Source organism: Parasteatoda tepidariorum, chromosome 1 (genome assembly GCF_982258835.1).
Source record: "Parasteatoda tepidariorum strain Cologne lab strain chromosome 1, Ptep-v5.0, whole genome shotgun sequence".
Lineage (NCBI taxonomy): Eukaryota > Metazoa > Arthropoda > Arachnida > Araneae > Theridiidae > Parasteatoda > Parasteatoda tepidariorum.
The window spans coordinates 92,177,791-92,194,723 of NC_141755.1; the positions used below are offsets into that span (position 1 = coordinate 92,177,791).

General features: G+C 27.4%; 1 protein-coding gene across 1 annotated transcript in view; it reads right to left on the reverse strand.

Annotated features, from left to right (window-relative positions):
- LOC107453482 (uncharacterized) overlaps positions 1-9,178 on the reverse strand; it is a 52,109-nt gene extending 42,931 nt beyond the window's left edge. Inside the window, exons 1-2 of the mRNA XM_016070343.4 lie at positions 8,698-9,178; positions 3,647-3,958 (exon numbers count right to left, since the gene is read on the reverse strand). Coding sequence (XP_015925829.4) covers positions 3,647-3,958; positions 8,698-9,163 — 778 coding nt within the window. The 5' untranslated portion in view covers positions 9,164-9,178. The remainder of the gene's footprint in view (positions 1-3,646; positions 3,959-8,697) is intronic.
- Between the last annotated feature and the right edge of the window lie 7,755 nt (positions 9,179-16,933).

Genomic DNA, 16,933 nt, shown 5'->3' on the forward strand with positions numbered 1-16,933 from the left:
CTATTTAAATCTTACGTCAACTTTTTCAATTGCCTCACACAAGTAAACTACATTATAATAAACTTCAGTAACATTCATAGAGTTAGCCGTTAATTTATACTATCAACTCTTTTTTTTTTTTGAGAAAAAAAACCCACAACTCGCAATTGTAACGAACGTCTACAAAATTAGTAGAGTTAGTCGATAATTTATACGGTTATTATACAAAACTTCCTAACTCAAGCTAGGGTTATACAACCGCTTCCATGGTGGTTACAGAATCAAACCACAAACTCAAAGGTCTCGGGTACGTACCTAACTGAAGCCAAAAAACATCAATCTCTCACATTTTCTCTACATTTTTGACCACGGACAGCTAACAACATCTTTCACTTCTCAGCAGCACTATATTACTTCGCCTCATTCCACGGTAAGTCTTTTTTGATAAACAAATCGCATATGTCTCAAACAACGTCAAGGCACGAATTGCAGGTATTTTTTTACCTTAATTTACTATCCGTGTCATAAAAATTTGAAAATTTACTGATAAATTTATTAAATAAAAAAGCTTAGTCGCGCGAAATAAAAATGTCCCTTATACAATTAATTTTCACAAAATTTTTAATTTTCAAAATTTTTCTCACAATAAAAATTTTGAACAATCATGGAATAAAATAATTTCTAGGATCACAGATTGAAATGCTAATTTTTTCAAATAAAAACATTTTATTTAAAAAAATTTTTGAGAATTTTGGAAAATTTAAATAGTTTTTATTTCGTTTATTTATTTATAGTTTTAATAGTATTTATTTTATAATAATGAAGGAATTTAAATTAATAATTATTGTACACAATATTTTTGTCCAAAAGTTTGAAAAATTGATATTATTCAAAAATATTGCAGTACAAAGAATTGTTTTAGTTTAGAATAATTAAGAGCGTATTTTAATTATTATCTTCTAACTTTCCCAGTTTTTTTATTTTACATATGCATAGAAAAAATCTTTTTAAATGTGCGCTGTTTTTTTAATAAGTAAAAATCTGGTCATGAGAGCAAAAGTTATGGAAGTCGATACAATGCGCACCAAATAATGCGTACCAAACAATGAAAAAAATTCTAAAAGAATAAATCAAAAAGTTTATGAAATAAATAGCAGCAACGATTTCATCCAATTTATTCTTCTTTTATCAGCCGAATATTGTACTATAAATAAATTGTTTACTGATAGCTCCATTTTTTAGGTCAATGTATTTCAGTGCTTTGCATTTCAAATAAAAAAAAAATCTGACAACACATTAAAAAATAATCACTTAGCGACTATTTCAGGTATTGAAAAAAAAAAAAACTTTAAAGCAATATAAAATATTCTATTTTCCAAGGTATAATCATAATTCAATCAACCACAATTTTTCCTCAATTTATTGAAAATAAAGCAACTTCGTCATCCAGAACTCTGAGACATCGGAAATGCAGTTTCCTGAACTGGAAGTCTTTGCGTTGTCCGGAAATACAACTGGCCGGATAACAACTAAGAGGTCAGAATTTTTCCGGATGCGTTTCCGGCATCTGAAGCATTGACTCGTTTTGATGTCTCCCAAAATTCAAATATCTATCATCTACATGTTATTTAGAGAGTGAGAATGCGAATGTTTATCTTGGTTTCTCATAATGCGTCGTAATACTGGGATTTATGATTGCACTTACTTTGCTAATCGAAATGTCAGTTTTTATAAATAAAAATTTGTTAGTTTTTAGTTGCGACTGTTTAACGTAATAGTGTCCCATGTTGTGTCAATAGTACTGAGATTTATGATTGCACCTACATTGCAATCTGTAATACCAGTTTTGTCACTACTACTATTCAGCAGAGCTAGTGGTAAAAAATTGTTATTTTTAGTTGCGATTGTTAATTTTAGCGTCCCAATATGCTTCATAATATTGAAATTTATAATTGCATGCACTTTGCAACCTGTAATACCCGCTCTGCCATAATTATGATTTACTGGAGTGAGAGGCAAAAATTTGTTTGTTTTAGTTGCAATTGCTTATATTAGGATCCCAGTATAAGTCATAATATTGAAATTTATGATTGCATATACTTAGTAATCTATAATATGGGTTTTGCCATAATTATGATTTATTGGAGTGAGAGGTAAAATTTTGTTGGTTTTAGGTGTGATTGTCGATCTTAGGATCTTAATGTACGTCAGAATATTGAAATTTATGTTTGCATTTACTTTGAAACCCGAAATAATGGCATCGCGATAGTAGTACAAATTTGTTAGTTTCAGTGAAGTTTTTTTTTTTTTTTAATTTCTTTTATTCCTTTTGTATCATAATTTGATTATGCATCAAAATACTGGTATTTATGATTGCACTTACTATGCAACTACTATTATTTATCAGGGCCAGTGGTAATTTTTCTAAAATTTCAGCCGAAAACATTAAAATTAAATAGAAATCAAATTTTACATTATTTGAAAATATTTTTTAAAATTTAATTTCGATTTAATGCTTAACAAAGAAATCAAAGTAAATTTCTGTAATACATTTCGTTAATTAACAGCTATTTAGTGCAAAACATTCACATACTGTGTTGCATAAAAGAATTCGAAAATAATTGTCCTTGTTTAAAATAAACTAAACTATTAAACTGAGCTTTATAATAAGGAATAAAAAATATTTGCAGTTATTTTTAAGTATACAAATATTGAATATTGAGTGAAATTCATAAAATATATAATTAAGTAAAATATGCGTTTCTTTGTATGTAATGCAAGTTACAAGATGTAACACAAGGGTTAATCAAAATAATTGAAATATTTCGATACTAACTCTATGTAAACAAATTTTCTTTACACAACAAGTCTTGGAAGATTTTACAGGACGAAACTGTTGGCACAAGCACAATTTGAGAGATCATGCTTGAAGCTTTTAGAATTGACGTCATTTTTACCCATGCAAAATCCTTCCAATCCTTCCAATGATATATATATATATGAAATATAGAATTTCTCATGCAAGTCTTTCTATATTAACTGATAAGCTTAAAGCATATGTTTCTTATCAAGTTTAAGATATAGAAGTCGGTCTCTCACAAAGAGCCATAAAAAGTCAAGATAAACCAGATAAGGCCAGATAAAAGAGTATTTTCTGAAGTTAATGGGCAATAATTCGCCGATGAAGTACACATTAAGATAGTCCCAAAACCTTCCCAGTGGCAGAGTGGTGATATCCTTTTAGCGAATCATAATCTCTAAATTGTATCAATTGAATGACGTTTCAGTAAGATAAGAAGATCCTTGCAACCACTCCCTTTCTGAACTTTCCTTTAAAATCTCGAGACAACCGAAAATGCGAGTCTTTTTTATATTTTCGTGGCTAGAGAAATCTGTGCCAGAGCCAAGCATCCCTGCAAGGGGGGGGGGGACCATCATTGTACAGAGCCAACGAACACTGCTTTCAATACTTAATATAACGTAATAAAACGCCGTTTTAAATGTATTCGCCTAAGTCTCTTCAATTATCCAGCCTTTAAAGGCATAACATTACATATATATATATAATTAATAATTATAATAATTTTGTCAGTATTTTTTTCTCCGTGTGTGCTTGAATAAAATATAATTTTATAATTGTTGAAGGAAGAAACGAAATAAAAATTACCATAAGTATGTGGTTTGGCATCAGTATAACTTGTTCCAATTGTACTCTCATGCCTAAGTTGTGTAGCAACAGGACGATAGATTTCCGCTTGTGAACTTTGAAGTTTTGCACTCTGAAAACTGCTGTGAGTTTCACCTTGAGAAGCTAAAAGCTCATTTGGATATTGATAGATTTGGCTAGAATATCCCAAATAAGGATCTCTCATAGAGAGGATTGAACTGTAAATATTCCTAGACTCAGCATAACTGTATTTTATGTCTGAAAGTGTATGAGGTTCAGGTATCCTGTCTTCAGTATCTATTTGTCTGTAATCTGAAAGATTAAAAGAAGTTATCAATATCTTAAGGGCCGATTAAGTGTTACATAAGCATTAGCTGGGGAAGTGAGTTTATGATTTGCTTATTTTGGGGAATGGAGCAATGCTCACATTAGAAACTCCTTTTTTAACCGAAGAAAACAAAGAAAATAAATTGAAAAGATAATTAAATGTGAGTAAATAATGTATAGGATTTAAAAAGGAATTACGAAAACATAGAAAGAGAAGTTTTCGTTTTGCCTACCTTTGCACACAAAGAAGGAACAGGTTCCTGAAATTTCCTAAAATTACGTTATTTTTTTCAATATGCATTTTAAAAAATTTAAAAGAAATGGAAACAAAAATGCATACATACTAGGGGCTGCAAATTAATATTTAACCGAGGAAAAAGCCAAAACTCTATAGATATTTGACATTATAATATAGGGAGTGAATGAAATAAGCTACAATACGTGTTTTCATATATTAGTTGAAAGTCGGTTATAAGAAACACTTCCAAGTTTGAGTGTCCAATTAAACCTGATATTAATTACACCCGCCTTCCTGTATAGTGGTTCGTCAGATTTTGGGAGCGTCCTTGTTTTTTCCTAGCTTAAATATTAGTTTGCGATCTCCCATGTGCATGTTTTTTTTTTAAATTTATGATAAGGAATTTTAAAAAAATATACATTAAGAAAACACCCAGTATGTTGCCATAAATAGTAAAAATCGGTTTTTACGCGAAGTAGCATCCATTCCATCTGATTTTTATAAGTGGCAACTGAAATTTAACATGGATTTTAAGAAAGCCACAAATTAAAAAATCAGCTTTGCTACTTCTTAAAATTTATTTTTACCACATCCAAAATAGTGAGTAACCTCATTACATAATAAAATTGATTTTTAGATAGAGGATAAGGAACAATAAACAAATCATAAAATAATGAATGAAAGAATGAATTAATCTGAAAAGCAGCCTACAGATGAATTAAAGAGCCGTTGGGTCAATGAACAAATAAATTAGTGAATCAGTGAATCAATGGAATACGGATTAACAAATCAGTGATTTTTCAACTAACTGATTTACCAATGCTATTTCAGTAGATCGTTATTCAAGTGAATCCATGATTTGTTTATTGATTTATTATCTTATTACTTGATTCTCTGATTCCGTTGTTGATGATTTTTCTTTTATTCATTGGAATAAATTTAAAATAAAAGTGATGCAAATCGTAATGTTAATAGCTGACAGATAAAAATATATCATTAAACTATTAAATCGATTAAAATTATTGCAAAACAATGATTGCGCTTTCTTGATAAATAACTTCATATATTTTTTTATTAGATATAAGTTTATATTTCATTGCATTTATTTTATTATTTTATTTATTTTTTGTTTGTATTGTATGTATTTAACGCATATCATTGGCCACCTTCTTCTGATTCCACTTTCTGCAATTATCTAATTGACATGGGGTTTTTCAGTGATCTTATAGAACATAAAATTGAATTTTTTTTTAAAAAAAAAGGGAGAAAAAAGTTTCATCTGCTTTAAAATAAGGTTTATTGCTTCTCCTTACCAATATGAATTGAAATAAAATATTTTAAAAATTATTAATAATTTTCAAATCAATAAAAAATACCGAAACTTTTATTTACAAAAGCTTTTATTTTTCTGCAAGTAAATAAAAGGAAATAAGTAAATAATATAAAATAAGTAAATTAAATAAAACAAGTTAATAAAATAAATAAATAAAAAAATAAATAATAAAATAAATAGATAAAAAAATAAATAATAAAATAAATAATAAAATAAAACAAGTTAATAAAATAAATAAATAAAAAAATAAATAATAAAATAAATAAATAAAAAAAATAAATAATAAAATAAATAAATAAAAAAAATAAATAATAAAATAAATAAATAAATAATAAAATAAATAATACATTAAATAAATCAAGTAGAACAAAAAATATATATATAGACAAAAATAAGTTATAAATGTAAAAATTAATGAGGGTGGTTAAAGTCAAAGGACCAGAGCGCAAAAAAATAAACGAACCACCCCAAATAACTTTTGATCTAATGATCGTCTCGTCTCGTTCTAGCACTCAATCTTTCGACGGATTCGGATTTCTGAGCTTGAAAATATAGGGAGAAGCCGCAATATGGGAAATATAGTCCCAATTGTTTGGTTAGGCGAACGATCCAATCCTTGGACCCCTCAATTAGCCAAATCTTGAGAACTTTTTAAGCGAAATGGAAAGTTTTTGCATACATTTGAAAAATTCGTTTATCCAAAGATTCGTTTATCTATGCAAAAAATGAAGCCTATTAAATATTTATAATTTATATTATTTTATTTAATAATATTCGGGAAAAAATTGAATTGTAAGGTAAATACATTTTTACACCATTTTGAAGTACTCAATTTTACATGACAAAAGACAAAAATTGAGCGAAAACGGTTGAATAGTTCCTGAGAAATCTATTTGTAAATATGCGATTTTTATAAACTTCGATTTCTCAGGAGCTATTCAACCGATTTCACTCAGATTTTGTCTTTTGTCATGTAAAATTAGAAAGTTTAAAATCATGAAAGAAACTGCATACCTGGCAAATGAAAATTTTTTTGACTATTAATAAGTAAAATAATGAATATTTACTGAAATTTATTTTTTTCATAGCATTTTCTTTGAATTAACAAATTTTACAATTAAGCACAAATTTTTTTTAATCGGCTTAAAGTTCTTGAGATATGACGAAATACGCAAAAAGTAAAATTAACATTAATGGATCCAAACAAAGACAGCTCTCTTGATAAAAACATTAGGACCATATTTCCCAGATTGCGGCTTCCTCTATATTTCGAGGGTTATGTAAATTATGATTATGATTTTGTAGAATGAAATAATAAACAGAACTACAATATTATTAAAAATTATAAAGAAAAGAATTTTTATATTTTGTTTTCAGCTTATAAAACTCAAATGTTTGAAAAAATAATGAATGTACAATAAATTCTAAAACGTAAACTATAATGCATGAATATATTCGTTTGATTTCAAAATGATTACTAACTGAAAATAATTTTCAATTTTTTTTGAAAATTCGTTAGATTTGTTTTTATTAAATAATAATACTTTAGAATAAACTAATGATTTAGGATAAAAGGAAGAAAAATTCTCTACACGTAAAATTTTTTCTGAAATATTTGATGAGTATACAAAATTATATCAGATTTAATTTAGATAAAATTTTATAAAAAAAAATTAATAAAATTGTTTTTTTTTTCAAACTATTCTTTATAACTGACGTTTAATTTATACCTCTTTCCAGTTCCAGTTTGTAAATTTCTAATAAACAATTAGATTTCTATATTAAAATTTTCAAAAATGGGACATGTGAATTTATCGCAAATTATTTCTGGAAATTTTGAAGAGACAAAAACTTAAAAAATTCCATGTCTTTGTCGTGAGAATTTGTTTATAACTATATTTTGCCTCGCATGAATAAGTTTACAAAAATATATTAAAAACTAACACTTAGTAGAATTAGATTAGATATTATAAAGTTCATAGCTTACAAAATAAATTTAGCGGACAATTTTGCTTGTAAAAAATTACTTGTTTTTCTTCTAAAAAATTGTGCAAATTTTCTTAATTTGTGTTGTCAAATTAAGTTGTTGTTGTTAAATTGTTAAGTCAATCATATTAATAAAATTAATATTAATGTAATAAATAAATATTAAAAAAAAACGTTTAACTTTTCCTTCTGAATTAACTGAAACTCTCATAATACATTAAAAACACTTCAGAGCCTAAATTATATAAATAATTCCCTTTAAAAAAACGGCTCATTCGAATTGAAACGATAACAATAATAATTGAATCCATTAAATTACTCAAATAATCCCTTAAAGCATTAAGTTCATTTAGTTATATAAGATAATATTAATTCTTTTCAACAGTACACAATTAAATTTTGACAAATAGATATGCTTTACAACTGATATATTTACTTAAAATTTGAAATTAGTTAAAGTAACACTGAAATAAGTATAGTAGATCTTTATTAAGTTATTAAATATTGATCGGACTCCTAATGGTAAAAAAATAACATAAGATAACTAGGTGACGCAACCATGTATCAATTTGTTACTATGTATGTATATATATATGCGTGTGTATAAATATATGTATGCATATATATATGTATGCATGCATATATCGCTTATTTGGTGAAACAATGACGTAACTAATAATTAGAGTAATTATCAGTTACTTATGCATATACATATGTTTGCATCTATATATGTATGTATATAGATGCAAACATATGTACGTATCTATCTACCTATATATATATATATATATATATATATATATATATATATATATATATATATATATATATATATATATATATATATATATATATATATATATATATATATATATATATATATATACATATATATATATATATATATATATATATATATATATATATATATATATATATATATATATATATATATATATATATATATATATAATATACATAGTCAATTTGTCTGAAAAATATTATTTTTGACTAATGATTTTCATTAGTTGAGATCCTATCTTAATTGAAATTAAATTAAATACAATTGTTAGACGAAGGTAGGTGTTTCAAAAAGTTAATTAAATAGTTAATAATATAAATTAAGCTCAAAACTTTTTAAACTTTATTTTTCCAAAAAAATCTTACCTCTTATAATTATCCTGGATTCCTCAATCTGTTGGTTACAAGAATCCTGATTACAAGTATCCCGAGGGTCAGTGGTTCGATCCCCATCAGTTTTTATATGACACACACTGTTAGTCCAACCGTTAGGATCTGATCTAGAGTTTTCATCACTCCGATCAATTATGTTTCGGTCAAAATTCGCGCTACCGTGACCTGCAACCTCAACTCCACCATACAAGGTGCGGGACACTTCCAAAAGTCCGACGGCTCCTTTTTCCGGTTCTTCATCTGGTTCCGTTCGGTAATTCCGTTGTTCTTCATCGTAACGACTATCACCTGATCCGTCAAACATCGCATTTGATTGAAATGAAGTCTTAGACAAATGCAATAATTGCTGAGAATAAACCTCCGGTTTAACTTCCGCCAGTCCTCCTTCCTGGAAGTGGAATATAGTTGAGGTTTTTCCGGTGCTTTTAGAGCAAATCATTTTCGTTCTTACATTCGTTTGAAGAATCAGGAAAGATGAGTGATCATCAGAAGGCGATAATTTGAAGAAATTTTTAAGTTCAAAAAATTAATATATTCAATAATTATACTCTGCACTTGCTAGTATTGGTGGTAAAATCTCGATTTTTTTCTTATTTTTTAATCATTTCAGAACTACTTTTTATTCAAAAAAGTATTTTGAATTAATAACTTTTTATAATTACAATAGTTACAAGAAATGTGATTTAAATATTTTCTTAAATTTTATTTTTATTTGCGAAATAAATTTTTTATCAATGTTCATAATATTGTTATTCTATCAGACAAAACACACACTTTTGTCACACTTTCAAACGATTGTTAGAAAAATGTTTCCAAGCGATATTTTTCTAACTTATTATTGTTCTATAACAAGAATTTTGCAGCACTCTCAAGTGGATTAGATTGCGAAATTTTGCTTTCCGCTCTTAATTTCACCAAGTAACACGAGAAAAGTTGCAAGAAACAGAAAATGAATCTACAGAATGAGGCTAATAAGATGACTTAATCAGCTGCTGCTAACATTAAAAAGAAAAACTTATATAACTGAAACTCTAAAGAAAACAGTTCATATTCGATACTTTATCAAAACTCTTTTCATCATAATACTACCATCTTAACACGATCAAATATCCCGAATCTCCCTCGTTAATGTAACGTGATTATCGGCCAATAGCGAATAAGACTTCTCATGTAATCATTGGCCAAATACCGAGAAATTTTTATTAGGTGGTTCAGTATGGATGCGTCATTTAAATTGAAAGGAGCAATACGGTGTTATGTATATGGGGTTTTGTTTCTCACACATCACTCTTCAGATCATTGTTATTTGGCGCGTAAAAATTCATTGCGCGCACGCGATGACCAACATTGTTGTAGAAACCACGTGCGAGACATGTGCCATCATAACACAAAATGTTTATCACGTGACCCTGAAAACTAGGGAGGGTGATGCACATGACGAAATTGACAGGGCATGGAGGGCTTTTTCTGCTTTGAAAGGGGGGATGCTGGGAAATATGTTTCGTGCTATGAAGATGCTACTAATTACATGACTGATGTTTTTTTAGTGTCATCATTTTGTGATACGATGTATTTTTTCTGTAGCAATATTCTATGGTGATCATGTAATTAGGTTTAATCTCAGCTCCCGTGGGAATAGAGTTTTTTCTTTTTTTTCCCCATATGATTCTACGTAATTGTTCATTTATTTAAAACTTTATGTTCTAGTTTAAAAAAGAAAGCAAATTTCTTTAGACGTTTTCTAATTAATTATACCCTTAATTAAGCTATGCTGAAATTAAAGAGTATTTGAATTTAAACAAATATTTAAATTAAACCCCACTCAAACTAATTAAATATTTTGAGTAAGCATAATGTTAGCTGTCATTTATGTCTTTAATTATTTTTTTACTGAAAAAAAATACAATTTAGAAAAATAATTGAATTAAAATTATAAAAAATATTATGTATAGATTTAAAAGCGTGGAAAAATCGTGGAGATTAAAAACCTGGACGAAAGATTTCGACTATTAAATACTTTTTTTTTTTTTAATATTGAGACTAATATAAGTTTTAAATATTCTAAGTCATAAATATAATTGATAATCTAAGTCTTAAAAGTGTGTACTTTAAAATATATAATTTGTATACGTTTCGTATCTCATCTCTCATCTTCTACTTTTATCGGTTCTTATGACTGTTTTTCAAAAGCTCGGTTCGTAATATTGAAGGATGCTGTTTTGAAAATAATAATATGCTATTTTTGTAAGTGCTGTGAGTTAGCAACGGTTACTCATGCATGACTGTTAGGTCACGTTTTGTCTATCTAAAGCCAGGGCTGTCTACGCTTATTTTGAAAATGGTGCAAAATGACAATATGGATAAAAGCCTCAATTTTGGGAAAATGAAAAGTGTTCGTAGTTTTTTTAAAATCTCGCCAAGCAACTTTTTTAAATCTTGCCAAGCGACTTTTTGAAATCTCGCCAAACTAGGTTTCTGGAAGATATTTCGGGGCGATATGTTGCAACCTTATTGAAAGTTATTTTTTTTATTTTGTTTTCTCAATAATATTTTTATAAATTTGGAAGAATTGATTTTTTAATAATAAAAAGCAACATTGATCCAAGTAATAATAGCCTACTTGGCAAGATTTAAAAAAGTCGCCAAGGGGTGGGCAATTCTAGGTTTTTACCAAGTTAATGATGTTTTTGCTGACGTATGTCTGTGGCGCCATCTATGGCCGAAAATTCGACCAAGCTAATGATATTTTCATTTAAAGGATAATATAAAGTTTCAGAATTTAAAATTCGTGATAAAAAAATGAAAACGATTAATTATTATTATTAGTAGTAGTTGATGTAAGATGTTTTAATATTAGAGACTAATACATTTAAAGACCTTGAAATTAAAATGCCATTAGGACGAATAAGAATAAGTGTATTTATGTTTAACATTACTGACAATGGAAATAATATTTCTCCTATTATAAATAACTCATGTTAAACCTTTTTTTTTATTTGCTGCTTTACATCTGCTCTTAAACATAAGTTTAGCTAGCGTTACGGATATCATTGAAGAAGAACTGAAAGTAAAGTAATACCAAAAGTGCTAAAGTATCATGAAGTAAAAGAAAAAAAAAGAAGAAAAAAAAAAAAGAAAAAAAGCACAGGTTTATTAAATTTTAAAATTTTCGTTAGAAATTCGTTCATTCTAAGCAGAAAGTTACAGCTTTTCCAAAATTCTTTTCCGTTCTAGCTAGTTATATAGATAGAAGACAGCATACTATCATAATCTTATCCTCGTGTCCTAATCGTAATCCTATTGTGTTATTTTAATTCAATGTTTTGTGAAATATATTTTTTCGTATTGTAACTGCGTATATTAGTTGTTAGAGTGCTTTCTAAGAAAAAAATGCTGGTATAATTTTCAATAATTATTTTTTAAACATTTATTTTAATTTAGTTTCATTTTCAAAGATAGCAGCACTATATTGCAGTAAATTTTTAAGTGATACTTTTATGTTTTTTTAAGAGATGGCAGCACTATGATTGAACACTTGCTCTCGAAAATTGATAAAAAAAGTATCATTTATATCATTGATTTTATATAAAAATTAGTAACAAATTTAACTTTTTTACCGTGATAAATATTTTTTTATTACTCTAAATGTGTTTAGTTTCATTCAAACTACTTAATAATATCCATTCTTCAAGTAAGTATAATTTCAAACCAAAAATTGATAGAGAATCAGAAATTAAATGTGCCATTTTTAAAAAAAAAACATTTATATGGAGCAGAGAAAATGCTCTGAAGAAAAGTGTGAAAACTATAAAGTGTGGATCACTTGGAATGTTTCGTTGAAAGAAATCTGCTTTAAAGAAATTACCCAAAAATTACAATTAAATTTTGCGAAAAATTACAATTAATAAATGCAATCCATCTTATAATTTCGAAATTAAAAAGGATTTATGCTTATTTTTGTTTTCAGAATATCTTTAAATAGCTAATTGTGAAATGAAAAAATGTCCAAGTGATTTAACTGCTTACATTTTTAGTTTTATACGGAAAATAATTCATCAAAATATTTTATTGCGCAAAAATTATCAAATTAATCCATAGGACTGAATGCGACTGATACTTTCAAAATCGATATTCAGAATTATATTATTTTTAAGTCTGAAACTTTAATTGGAAAAGCATCCAATTGAAATACAATAGTTTAGAAAAAAATTGCTATCACTTTTCAGGATTAATAATTTTAAACCGCTGAAAATCAACTATTTTTATGTGTCGGAAACTTTTATAATTGACATAAGAAACGTAGAAAGAACATTGCTATCACCTCTCAAAATCAACTATTTTAGTATGTCGGAAAATTTCATAATTGACATACGAAACTTAAAAAAAAGCATTGCTATCACTTTTCAATTGTAAAATTATTTTATACGTCTGAAACTTATAATTGATATAAGAAACTTGGAAAAAACCCGCATAGATGGCGCCATTATATATTAGTAAGATTCTTACGTAGTGACCAATGATTGTGAGTATAAAATGATCATGAAGTTATAATCTTATTCTAATTTTGAAGAAAATAAATGAATTTATTGTAGATTTTATAAATAATGAAAGATCCATAATTTCTGCCGCAAATATAGCCTCATAGTAAATACTCAAAAAAAAAAAAAAAATAATAATAATTTTAAAAAGGTAAAAAAAAAAATAATTTTGCCTAAAATCGTAGTTTTCAGGCTAAAATAAATCTGTGAAACTTTCGATTAAAAAATTATCTTTATGTTCTTTGTGTAAGGCGTCTCAAGTATTTTGAATTCATTTGTAGTGCTGTTACTCGAAAGGTCCTCGACGAGCAAAATTAATATTAACTTTTCGTTGGCCTGAGGATGAGGTGATGTTGAGTGATACATATCGATAATTTAATGACCATTTAATCTTTTAATGGTGATAGAAACAAAAGCATTGATTCAAGACTGTTAGTAATAAATTTTTAAATTTATTTTTTTCCTTCTTAAAGACATTTTTCTTTTGAAATTGTGCTCTTAATTTCTGAAAACTGTTCTTTTTGGCTGTTCAATATTAATTTTCAAGTTAGAATTTAATTATCACACATATTGATTATTTAATTATCTAGATTATTTGATTTATTTTATTTCATTGATTATCACACATATATATTACTTAATTATCTTGATCAAAGCCCTACCAACCAGGCTATCCAGGCCAAAATAAAACATAGTGATTCATAGTAAATCCTGTTCATTGAAGAGAATTGAAGATAACGTAAGCAAAATTACAACTCAATGCTTAATCGTTTCTAAATTTTCCTCACAACAGTTTGCTGCCTTTCTTTGCTTTTAAAAATACTTTATTTTAAGCTTTCAGATGTAGTAATAAATAAAACTTATCATCTTAAATTTATTAAACAATTTGTTTTGATAAAAAATCTACAAATGCCGTGAAAATTTCAGATCAAATTATGGTATAAAGTGGCAACATTGTGAATGCCTTATCCATAAAATCAATTTTACCGTAAAATCCATTTTTACTGTGAAATATTATGCCATAATTTCTACAGTAATATTTATTTAATAAGAGTGATTCAGTGATATTACAGTAATTATTGCTGTAAAAATTACAGTATTCCAGATTTTTAGTTCCAAAGCATTTTATGGAAAATATTGATTTTACCGTAAAAATTACCGGCACCTGACTGCCCGTACTTTCACCGTTATCTTTTCAGAGTAAGGATTGATTCTGAGCATTTGGATAATTGAATAAAAATGATCATTAAAATTACTAAATTCGGCAATTATATAGTTTCGTATTTGTTAATATGATTATTATTTTCCGTGCTACATTGTTAGAAATTTCTCGGAAAAAAAGGTGAAATAACAATTTATTTAATTGTTATTTAACCATTTTTTTTCCGACTTATTTATTTAATTGTTATTTTGCCATATTCAAACTAAGCAGTCAAAGAATCATAGATAAGATGGTAGTCAAACTGTTAACTGAGTGAGAATCCGCTTATTTACTGCTTTCACGTAATACAGTTTAGCAACCAGAATTTTCTAGCCAACTAAACTCATCTAATAAAGCCTCTTATTTCTTTCCAACTGCTTTATTGTAGCCGAGAGGGCTTATCTGCCTGTCTTACACTCACAATAGGCGATGTATAATAGAGGCTCACTAGGCGATGCATTAAAGGTTGCAAACTCACAAGGCGATGCAAATAGTATATTATTCTTTTCAAAGCGATTTTAATTAAATGTAAGTGACCTTTAAACAAGACCATAAATCACATTCCATTCGCTGCTTCCTCTTTCTGAGGACTCTCTGTGGACGTGAACCTCAGTCTTCGATACCCGAGGACATTACTCTACCTGTTTGTACTGTATAAGATACAAAAATAGAATTTTAAATATATTTTAAAAATATTGTGTTTTTTAGGTATCACGTATTAACTATTTCGAAAATCTTACATTCGTAAATAATGCGAAATATTATAAGTCTGATCTTCCTTTGTTTCAAAATTAATATGCATTTATTTTTTGTTCTACATTTTTTTCAAAATTAACTGATGTCCCAGTTAAGTTATTTCTGATAAGTAGTTTGGTTCATAGAGTAAATATTTACAAGAAATAGCAATTGGAGATCACTTTTTTGGGGGAAATATACTTTTTTAAAGACATTTAAATTAATTGCATCAATTCTTCTTGTTATAGAGTGTATTTTACCTCAAATTTTAAAAGTTTTCAATCTTGGTTTTCTATTTACCTTTCAAGCCAATTTTCAATAAAATGAAATTTTATTTTATTCAAATATTGGGAACCCTCTTGCTGAAATATTTTAGATAAGTTGAGAACTAAAAATAGAAAAAGCGGTTGAACAAGTTCACGAAAGTTGATCATCCGACTAAAGGTAATGTCCTAAAAATTCATAGTTCAATTAAGAATTTTTTTTTTCTCTTTTATTTAGGATCATAGAAAAAGTTTATTTATATGCATTGCTGCAAATGTCGAACAATATTAGGCTCATTAAAATTGTTTCCTTGGAGCATCTTTATTCTATCAATTACTTACCCAGAATTTTTTTTTTCTATTTTTTTTTAAACAGTCACCAGAGGCATTTTTGTAAATTGGAACTCTGCCTGATTTGCAACGTTCTGGAAGATGAAAATCACGCCATTTTCTATTGTTTCCCTTACCTGGATATTAGAGATAGGCTTTTGAAAAGAATTTTACACAGCAAAGCCATTTTAAACTGTTTCAAATCAGGACCAATCTTTCCTTAATCTTTTTTTACTCTTTCTTGTAAAAGTACTACCATTTTTGTTGTCTATTTTTAATTTTTTCTTGTTTGTTTTTTATTTTGTTAATTTGCTTCGATGCAATTAAATAAAAATTTAGTTTGCAGCCGGATCAAACTGCTTTTTGTTTTTTTGCAATGTAAAAATGCCCGGTAAAATTTGTTTTTACTTTAAAATTTTACTGTACTAAGAATAAGATACCGTAATTTTTATAGTGGTATTTACTATAAAATCACTGAGACACCGTAATTTTTACAGTGTGATTACACAGCGTCATTTATTTTACGGTATTTTACAGTTACAGTGTTGCCATAATTAAGTAAACATTACTGTAAAAATTACTTTATAGAATTTTACGAAAAAATTGATTTTACGGATGATGCACCCAGGGTGCCATTACTCTTTGCCGTAAATTGATCCAGAATTTTTTTTTACATGGTGTCGACTTTTGCAGTTGTCAAGAAAAAGATTTTCTTGAGGTGTATTTATGTTTTAAAATTTAAATCATGTTTTTTATAGTTTCAAAATAATTTATTTTTATCATAAGCATCATGATAAGTCTTTCAAAATTATGTCAGTAAGATCCATTACTTAGAGAGCTATATTTTTTGTGTGCTGCCAAAGTAGTTTACTTTTTTGGAATTTATTTTCGAATTAATATTTTATTACCACACTTTCGGAAATTTCTCGGAAAAAAATGGTTTAATAATAATTTATTTAATTGTTGTTTCATCATATTGAAACAAAACAGTCAAATAACTTTAAATAAGATGTAATCAAACTGTTAACTGTGAGAAATACCGTTTACTAATTGCTTTCTCGTTACACGGTTAAAAAACTGGAATACCACGGTTAAAGAACTGGGGTTCGAGTCCTAGAGCGTTGATGTCAGAATATTTCCCC